The sequence below is a fragment of the Amblyomma americanum genome, chromosome 9, assembly GCF_052857255.1.
Source record: "Amblyomma americanum isolate KBUSLIRL-KWMA chromosome 9, ASM5285725v1, whole genome shotgun sequence".
Lineage (NCBI taxonomy): Eukaryota > Metazoa > Arthropoda > Arachnida > Ixodida > Ixodidae > Amblyomma > Amblyomma americanum.
In genome coordinates this window covers 131,782,497-131,792,390 of record NC_135505.1, presented here as the reverse complement: position 1 = coordinate 131,792,390, position 9,894 = coordinate 131,782,497, and the positions used below count along the sequence as shown (strand labels likewise).

Below are 9,894 nucleotides of genomic sequence, written 5' to 3'. Positions count from 1 at the left end.
GGTCGCGGAGAAGACCAGGGTTAGCCCCGAAGGCAGGAAGCGGCTCTGTAAGTGAAGCGGCGAGTACCGGCCGGTCGTAGGTGGTAGACCGCCGCAAGAGCATCTTCTCCATCGTGACCGCCTCCGAGAGAAACTCAGCAACAGTCCCAGGTGGACTGCGCACGAGGCCAGCGAAAAGTTGCTCTTTAACGCCGCGCATGAGATGGCGCACCTTTTTATCTTCGGGCATGGCCGGGTCAGCTCGCCGGAAGAGCCGAGTCATATCCTCCACGTACATGCTTACAGTCTCATTCGGCATCTGAATGCGAGACTGCAAAGCCCGTTCAGCCCGTTCTCGACGATCCGTGCTGGTGTAGGTCTCCAGCAGGCGTCGGCGGAACTCGTGCCATGATGTTAGGGCGTCTTCTCGGTTTTCGTACCAGGTACGTGCACCATCCTCGAGACTAAAGAAGACGTTTCGAAGTTTAGCGGCGTCGTCCCACTGGTTGAATGAGGCCACGCGTTCAAACTCGAGAAGCCAGTCCTCTACGTCTTCGAGCTGACTGCCGTGGAATGGTTTGGGCAGTCGCGGATTCTGCAAGGTGTAGTAGGCAGCAGCTGGCATGACAGGTCGATGGGTGGGTGCTCTGGCAGACTCCAAAAGCCCGTGTTCGGGAGGTAGGCCTTGATTTCTCCGGCTAGCACGGTGCACGGGGGTGTCCACTAGCGAAGGACTGGAGCCCAGGGTATCCGGAGGAGTATGAGACATATACAGGGATCTTTACCCAGCGCCTACACCAAAATATGTAACGGAAAACAGGGAGACAGGTCGCTAACCAGCAGAATACAGCAAGCAGCCAGCCAGCCAGCGCGAGACACTTCAACGTCTTCGAAGACACTTCAGCGCCACCTGAGAACACCAGGTGGCAATATTACACATAGCAAAGAACACTTCCTCCGCCACAAAAATTCTTGTGCCGGGCAGACGTCACTGACTGGCGACAGCTTCAAAGACACACTTTCCCGAGCCCCTACCACAAACATCTGTTCTTCCCCTCGTAGTACCCTTCAAGGTGCCAGTCATGCTCCGTATGGGCATGACCCAAACCACAAGGTCGCCCACCCATTCCTCATTGCACCTTCTCCTATTGGAAAGCTGCTCTGTCCAGCTCAGACCTAGCTGTGTGATAAGCAATGGCTGATCGTGTGGGCATTCGGGATCGCAGCGGCTGCCGACATCCTGGTTTAGATGTTTATGTAGCATAAACGGCCTATTGGAGATTTTGACGAAATCAGCACCGTGCTGCGGCAGCTCCTCGAACTAGTCCAACGAGGATAGGCACGCGCGGAAGGAACTACAGGTGACAGACTAAGGATCCCCTGAACTTTTCTCCCCTTTCTCTTCTTCAGTCCCTCCTCGATGCATTTTGCTTGTCGTTTCTCGTATTCTTTTATTTCCACTTCTTTTCCGCCCTCTGTTTAATTTATTCTTTTTATCCTACTTTATCTTGTATTTGTTGCTAGTTCATAGTGTGTACGTTTCTCTGGTCGCAAGAGGAAACTACATTAGCAGACAGTCGGCTCTTATGTCTCATTTTCCTTTGGAGTAGCGCTGTTTTTAGTATGCTATCTTTCGTACGCGTCGTAAATCTGTCACAAAATTTCCATTACCAAAGCATCCGTGGCAACTGCGGGTTTGCAAGCGTCTCGCGGTAACATGGCAAGAGGTAACTCTCTCGCGCGAATTTGGGAGCGATAGTACGGTTCCAACGCGACATCTACAGTAGCAGAACAAGTTGCTGCGAGCACTGTGCTTTGCCATGCGCCATAATTAAACTTTTTCGTACCTTTCAAGCAGTGGAAGTCGGAGCGTTCAGCGTCACAAAAACTTCGAGCCTTCGCTCTTTTTTGCGGTGCACAAAAGGGAAGTCCCTTCACCTCTGTGGCATAAATAGCTCCTTTCCTGCGACTTTTATTGGCGACATTCACCTTCCATTTCCCACAACGATAAGGAGGCCTATAGATAAGTGCCGGCATGCGTGCAACTAGATCTTGTTTATCACAAAGGATGGGCCGTTTCTTGCTATTCTGTAACATTCACTGGGCGATATCATTTTTTTTTCTTTTTTTGCCATATAACTTTCTGCTGTAGCAGGGCGCGGCAGGAAGTTCGGTGTGCGGTTGCTATTAGGAAGTTTGCGGGGATACGGTGGCCGCAGCAGGCACAGGAAAGGGTGAATTGGAGAGATATATGGGAGAGGCCTTTGCCCTGCAGTGGGCGTAGTAAGGCTGATGATGATGATGATGATGATGATGATTATGAACTTTCGAGGTCTTTGGCGGCGTCGGATTTTTACCCGTCACGATAAGAGACCCCTCGATAGAGGACATTTATATCACCGACCACGCGTCGCTAGTGAGAGACAAATATTCCTTTAGCGTGTATACAAAGCTATCTTCTCAGGTGGTCAATGCATCGGAAGCCCACTCCGCAGACTGAACGCAAGCACGTACGACCCTGCGTTGCTGGAGTGCATCATTTGTTGACATTCAAAGAAGGCGGCGGAGGGGAACAGTTGTCCGCACTATGCGCTGTCTGGGGACCCCTCGTTGGAGTGAGTCCTCAGCTCGGGTGATTCGGTAAACTCGGTTTACTCACTACACGGTTCTCAAGAAGAGTTTTCGCAGACACGGCAGGCGAGCTGTTTCTCACGGATTTCGGTCCTCTTCAATCTGATGGTATACGTCTGATCTGGGTGAACGGAAGCATGGGGAAGAATAAAGGTTCGTTAGAAGTCAACAAGCCCACGATCTTTAGTAAACAAGCAATAAACACAGATGACAATTATTTCACTCTTGGCAAAGATGACTCAGCCGATATCTTTATGGCGGACTCACTGACCTATGGCTGACGTGTTCAGTTTTACCGATTCGTTCATTCGCTAATTTATTCGTGCATCGGCTCCTAAAATATTCCGGACATTATTTAATATATTACTGATCGCAATGGCTTGGTCGAACAGAGCTTGTTATGAGCGGAACAAAAGAATCATTTAAATAATTTACTAATTTATGCCGAGGCACGAGGTCAAATGAGAATTAGATGCGCTAGCACTTCGGTTTTCAATTTTGGTTCGAGGCTCGGTCTTCATCGTCAAGCAGGTTTCAGACAAAGATCGGACTTAAGCTCCCGCTTGAAGGACTACAGACGCCTAATTTTAGCTGCGTGTTTTCTCCTTCAAATCATGCGTTAGACATGAGAATACGTGGATCATCAATTGGTATAGCCTACGACCGCTAAATAATGTGTAATTGGATTTGTTCTCTCGTGCTGTATCGGTTTCATCAACCGAACGATGGCTGTGGTGTTTATTTAAACTTGAGGTGACATGAGGAATGAAAAAAAAACAGCAATATGAACGCCGATACGTAGCTTTAATTAACAAGAATTAAACCCGCCAGCTTCAAGACCTTGAATGACCACAAAGGACGCATCAGCAGTTATATTGCCGTTTTTTTTCCGCCTCACGTGACCCCATGACCAACTATCCGTCATAGCCACCATATGGTTGATGAAACCGAAAGCGATACAGCGTCAATTAAAAATTTAATTACAAAGTATTTAGTTGTAGGCGAACGCCGCAGGGTGGTTCTTGTGTACTGATGTCTCGTTGGGGACGCAGTAATAAAGCTGAAAGCTTCTCTGGTGAGGAAGCCCTAGTTTTACGAAACATCTGGCCACACCGAACAAATATAAGTGGCAGATACTTGCCACCGTTATCAGTTTCGGGGAAGCTCTCTGCGACCTTCGAAGGTCGCATCTCCATGTCGGACTTTCTCTGGAAGACAGTTGTGACTGAGTCACATCTCGGTTTAATCAATTCCATCGAGAGCAAACACCCCCTGAACACCACAAAAGGTAGTAAATGATCCATTTTCTTGACCGGATGAAGTAGTGATCTGATATGCGGGGCGTCTTGCTGCGATATGAGACTTTTATCAGTGTTTTATCTGTCTCTGAAGGAACATATGCACAGTCGCCCCAGCTGAGTGGCTCCGAAGGCAGCCGATCGTAACAGTGCTTAGTTAGTGCTCTGAGTTTGAGTAGGGGTAAGTAGCTAGGGACCCGCCGCAGTGGCTCAGTGGTTAGGGCGCTCGACTACTGATCCGGAGTTCCCGGGTTCGAACCCGACTGCGGCAGCTGCGTTTTTATGGAGGCAAAACGCTAAGGCGCCCGTGTGCTGTGCGATGTCAGTACACGTTGAAGATCCCCAGGTGGTCGAAATTATTCCGGAGCCCTCCACTACGGCACCTTTTTCTTCCTTTATTCTTTCACTCCCTCCTTTATCCCTTCCCTTACGGCGTGCATGGTACAGGTGTTCAACAATATATGAGACAGACACTGCGCCATTTTCTTTCCCCAAAAGCCAATTATTATTTTTATTATTAAGTAGCTAGGATTGGAAGAAGAACACGTCTACGAAATACCCCCCCCCCCCCCCCTCAAATTTTCGTTGATGCAAAATTACATGCTTATTTACCTCTGAATGAAAACAGTGTTGACACAGCATTAAAATGTGTCGACAGCGCGGGAACACGCAGCGATCAGACCAGCATAATACTTTCTAAGTATACTTTCTAAGTTCAAAGATTTGCAGACTAACCTTTTAAACAGCCCAGCATTGCTAACACAAATGGTGACCGTGTTAGAGAATTATTCAACACCGTTATCTGCGTCTAAGTTTCCCGAAATGTTCTAAACGTTAAATCTCACCATTTCATCTTCCTCAAGTCCCTCTTAGCATGGAGACTAAGCTCAACACTGCGAACGCTACGAAAGGGTAATGCGTGTTTTCTTTGTCTAAAATAAGTCAGATATGTTTTCTTTAACAGTGACGAAGGCGCCAAGAAGAATGAAACAGAAGTGTACGATAGGGGGGATGTACCGGAAGCAGTTAGGAGGTATCATCAGCAACAAATGAAACGCGAACAAGACACTTAAACAACGAATCGCAAAATGAGAAGCTTTTAGCCAGAGGAACCTCAGTATTAGCGTAGGGTGATTTCACTTCGCAGGCGCGAAGTCTGTCCTTTAGAAGTGTTAATCAACCTCACTTCTATTTTCCCTCCAGGTAGTAAACTCTTGGTATTTTTGCGTTCGAATCCAGTTCTCTTGATCGCGTTTCATTCGTTGCTGATACTGCATGTATATATATCTGAAAGCGAAACTACAGCTAGGTCTCAGCGATGAGAAGAAAATTACCAGAATAGACAAGGCTCTACGTGCCTTTGGCTGGAACTCCAGGGTACCAACAACAGGTTTCTCAAATCTCTGAAAATAGCCACACTTTAATCTTGCCTCCACTCAACAAGTGGTCAGAAAATGGAGGTTGCGAAAACAGGTGAAGTTAAATTGAGAATACAGCAGTCGGCTGTGGAAAGGGAGTGACAAGACAGGAGGAATTTGAAAAAAAAAAACAAAGATGAAGCTCGAAATACGATTTCCGAGTGAAAATGGTAAGTCGAGACAGCCCGTCGACAGAGCCCCAGAAGATTACACGCAGTCTTCTGTCCAGAACACTATGAGCCACGGGTCTATACTACGCACGAGCCTGCCAAGACAACGCGGAAATAGGATAGAAGAACCATCGACTGAGCGGCGAGAGGAAATGCTGTCATGCGTAGACACGAAAGTTCAGCAGGAGCTGATCGAAAGGACTAGAGCGGCTAAGATCCAATGAAATCCCGGAGTAGAGGGACCAAATACCAATTTTAGGTCCGACTGTCGTTGTTGTCCTCTGTTGGAGTGGCACGCATACCCAAAGTGGGGGATTAGCCAAGGTGCCTTGCACAAACAGTTGTGAACCATTGACTCATTTAAAGGTGCCCCGAAACAAATTTTCAGTGCATTGTTTTGCCTGTTGGTTGCATATAATGAGTTATAGTGATGCTATTAGCATCGGTCGTACCGCGTATACTGTGGTTTTTAATATTTTAATTAGCTCGCAAAAACAAATTCGTGGCGCTGACGGTGTCACCATACAGTGGCGGTTTTTAGCAGCGGATATGACATCACTTTGCGCGAGATTGATGATTGGACAATGAGTAAATATACTGCAAATTGGGTTAATAGCTAGAGATACGTTTCGGCAAGTTTTTGTGTTTTATATTACATTAAAAAAAACAGCTTGTTTGCCCTAGAAAAAACACCACTATAAATGAATGAAGTAAAACAAAAACACGCCACCAGAGGCACTGGCTGCTTTTTGCATCGAAGGACTTTGCGCCTCTCTGTAAACATCCTACGAGCTAGCACTAAGCACTTATGACTACTCTCTATGTATCTGAGCGCGGCTTTGCGGAATCGATTCGATCGAGCCATTGCACTCTATAAGCGTTCGTTTCGGTCCCAAGGAAGGATGAGTACGTTTCAAATTTAGCAGGCAGTGCGCATCACAGTTTGTGGAGAATCACTGGGCGTGGCGCAGTGGCGCCAGGGCCACGTTCCTGTCAAGAGCGCGCGCTCCTTGCTCGCCGTGGCAAACCAGCGCGCTAGGAGCGACGGGCGATAAACATTAGCGGTGCGCGCTATGCTAAATGTGTGTGATATCTTGCGCAGGCTGTCACACCGTCTCAGTATCTCGCGCTCGAGTTCGGATCCGTAAGTAAGGGAACGTCACTGATAGTGTTCCCTTCTGCGCCGTCGACGTGACGGTGAAGCATCGCTGGGTCAGCTGGGCGTTCACATGGTTGTAACCATGCAAACGGCGCTGCCAGTCTTGGCAAGAACGAGTTACAGAGAACAGGCAATCATGGAGTGCAAACTTCCGCCACGTGCTCAGATAGGCTGTTTTGATTGGTCGCCCTCAATGTCGTCAATGGGAGAGTGAAATGGGAATGGGAAGCTGCGCGAAATTCGAGTTGAGGGCAGCATTTTGTTTGCTTGTATTTTGAAATTTTCTTCACTGAATAACTCCCGTTCCTATGCATCGATTCTCGTAATTCTTTTTGAGTCAGCATCTGTGTGACATAAAGAATCCAGTTGAAACGTAACCGGCATCCGCTCAAGCGGTGTTTTCGCAGCCCCTTTAAGGTATTCGAGGTTGAGTTTTTGTTAAAAAATAACTAACAAAAGAGTCTCCCTGACGGAATGATGAAAATATGCAGATTATCGCACACTTGTTTTAGGATATATATGTCCAATTAAAAAAATATTTTCGTCATCGTCCCGGCAGATGGGCGGTGAGCGGGGTTTGGCAGAAGAGATTAGGAAATCTATCGGAATAGACTGCGTCCGGCTGGGACAGTAAGATTTAAATAGGACGTGTTTGGGAGAAGCCTAAAGCCTAAAGCTTGCAGGAAACGCAATAAGAATTGGTGGTGATAAGAGGATAAGTTATGGCTACACTGTACCGGCAGTGTCCCTCCCTTATACCGGGATGAGTGGTACGGGGGGAGCGTACATTACGAATCACATGAAAATGTCCTAATAAGAGCTTCGAAACTACAATTTAAACGAAAAGAAAAAATGAGAGGGTTCGCAGTATTGCGAGAACATATCTCTGGATGGTCGTTGTTCCAGCGGTGCATGCCCTCACGAGGAGCCAATAGCAGAAGAGAGGAAACGAAGAAGCAGGAGAGCTATTACTTGAGGATAGAAGATAAGGAGAGCTAGTAGGGATCAATTGCTATTTTCCCGCTCTCAGTCAGTACGACATTAAAACATTGCAGGCATTCTATACTATTATGCACATTAAGCCATTGTCCCGTCTTCGATCTCCAAGTTAACAGGACCCTGTCCTCCCGTCTTCCAATCTCCAACCAGACTACATACTATTACCACTCCTTTTCCCGTCAAAACTTTCCTGTATCCAGCGATTAACCGCCTGTGTCTTGGCCTCCCCGTAGTGGGTATGTGCCAGCAAAGTCTGAGGCCTTCCTTCCTTCCTATTGGGATTATCTACTGAACCTTGGCCAATCCCCCACGTGGGTATGTGCCATGCTTACTAAGGAGAAGAAGAAGAAGAAGAGCTATCCCTGAGACGAACGGTTTAGGGAGAAAGCGACGGAGTAACTTATGTGCTACAGCCTTGAGCCCTTCCAGCAGTACGAAGGAGAGGGAGATTTCAGCACGCCACCGACATGGAAAGCGCCCAAACTTCGCGCTCCCTGTTCATGGGTGGCCAGAACACAAGCGAAGCCTTCGACTGCGCCGATGCTTTTCGGGTACGGCAACTTCCAGAAGGGCATGCTGATCTTCGCCGTCCTCACCGGTGTGGGGTAATGCACGCGCACACGCTCGCCTTCCCGCTCATCGCCAGCGACCTGGACCACTGGTGCAAGCGACCGCGGGACGTCAACATCTCGGCCGAAGCCTGGAAGAGCATGGCCATCCCCGTAGAAGACAACGGCCAGAGGAGTCGCTGCACCACGTACGCGAGCCCGTACGACCTTAACGGCACCACGGTCGTCCGCTGCGATCAGTGGGACTACGACGTCGAGGTGGCTCACACCACCATCGTGAGCAGCTGGAACCTGGTGTGCCATCGGCGGTGGCTCCTCGCAGTGGCCTTCGCTGTCTACATGGCCGGCTCCTTTGGCTTTCTGGTCGTGGGCGGCTTTCTCACGGATATCATCGGCCGAAAGCTTACCATCCTGGGAGCAACGTCTGTGCTCATGCTGGCGGCGTTCGGTGGGTGTTTCGCCGACACGTACCTCATGTATTTGAGCACTCGCTTCCTCATATCTGGCTCCTCGTGCACTGTCTGCGCCGTGGCCTTCGTCTTGATAGCGGAGGTGTCCACGAACCGGCACCGGGGCTTGCACCTCAGCTTCTCTGAGATCGCCGGTCTTTGGCTGGGGAACGCCTGCTTCGCAGTTCTCCGCGGCGTCCGGCTTAACTGGATCGCGCTGCAGTTACTCATGGTGTCGCCAACGGTGCTTCTTCCCCTCAGCTGCACCCTCATCCAGGAGTCTCCTCGTTGGCTCATCGCTCGTCAAGATCTGAAACGCGCCGAAGTGGTTGTGCTGGCGGCAGCGAAAGAGAACGGTTTTCCCGCCCAAGACGCCTTGGATTTCATCGAGGGGTTGAAAAGCCAGGCCTTGGAGAAGGGGACGATGGCCACAGGGACCACCGAATTCAAGAATATTCTTCCTGCAACCGTACTGCGTCGCGGGCTTGTCGTGTTTGCTACCGGTTTCAAAGTTATGGGCGCTTTCTACGTGGTGCTCCTAACATCCGTGGCCCACAGGAAACCCTGGATGCCCTGGGCGTCTCTCGCCGTCGATGGAGCTTTCCAGGCGCTGTACCTCGCGCTGGTGGACAGGGTGGAGAGGGTGGCCATAGCCGTCAGGGTGTTCATTACGGCAGGCGCCATCTGCTGTCTCTTGGCCGGCATGATGACAAGCGGTGCACCCGAAGAGTACGCCATCGCCCTGCTCATCGTGGCCAAAGCTTTGATAGGTGTGGCCGTGATTATAACATGCCTGTGCGCAGCCGAGGCTTTCCCGTCGAATGTCCGCGGCTTGGGCTTTTGCCTCTTCTTCGCATGCGGCAGGTTGGGCGGTGTGTTCGCATCGGCCGCATCTCTTCTGCGTGCGGCAGGACATGAGGACTTGCTTCTAATCATCGCCGCGACCATTCTCTTCCTCTCCGCCCTCGTTATTGAGCGACTTCCGCTTCAAGACAACGCGCTCAGCCAAGACGGGACGCGAAGCTCGAAGCACACCGTGAGTTCAGCTGGCGTTTTGAAGGAAATGAAGGCAACTCTTCAGCCTCGAGCCAAGGAAAAGGTTGCGAGGACGCGACGCAGTGCCAGTGGCAAGGCCAGCCCAAATCCGCGCGTGCCTTCGAGCGCGCGCTCAATGAGCCTGCAGTTCAGACCAGCAAAGTCGCCCTCTATTCAGCTTGGCTGA

The 9,894-nt window shown here is 49.7% G+C and overlaps 1 protein-coding gene across 1 annotated transcript; it reads left to right on the top strand.

The window, feature by feature from the left end:
* The first annotated feature begins 8,121 nt into the window (after positions 1 to 8,121).
* On the top strand, positions 8,122 to 9,894 carry LOC144103682 (solute carrier family 22 member 7-like). The gene has a single exon (XM_077636342.1). It carries the CDS (start codon positions 8,122 to 8,124, stop codon positions 9,892 to 9,894), a length of 1,773 nt encoding a protein of 590 aa, XP_077492468.1.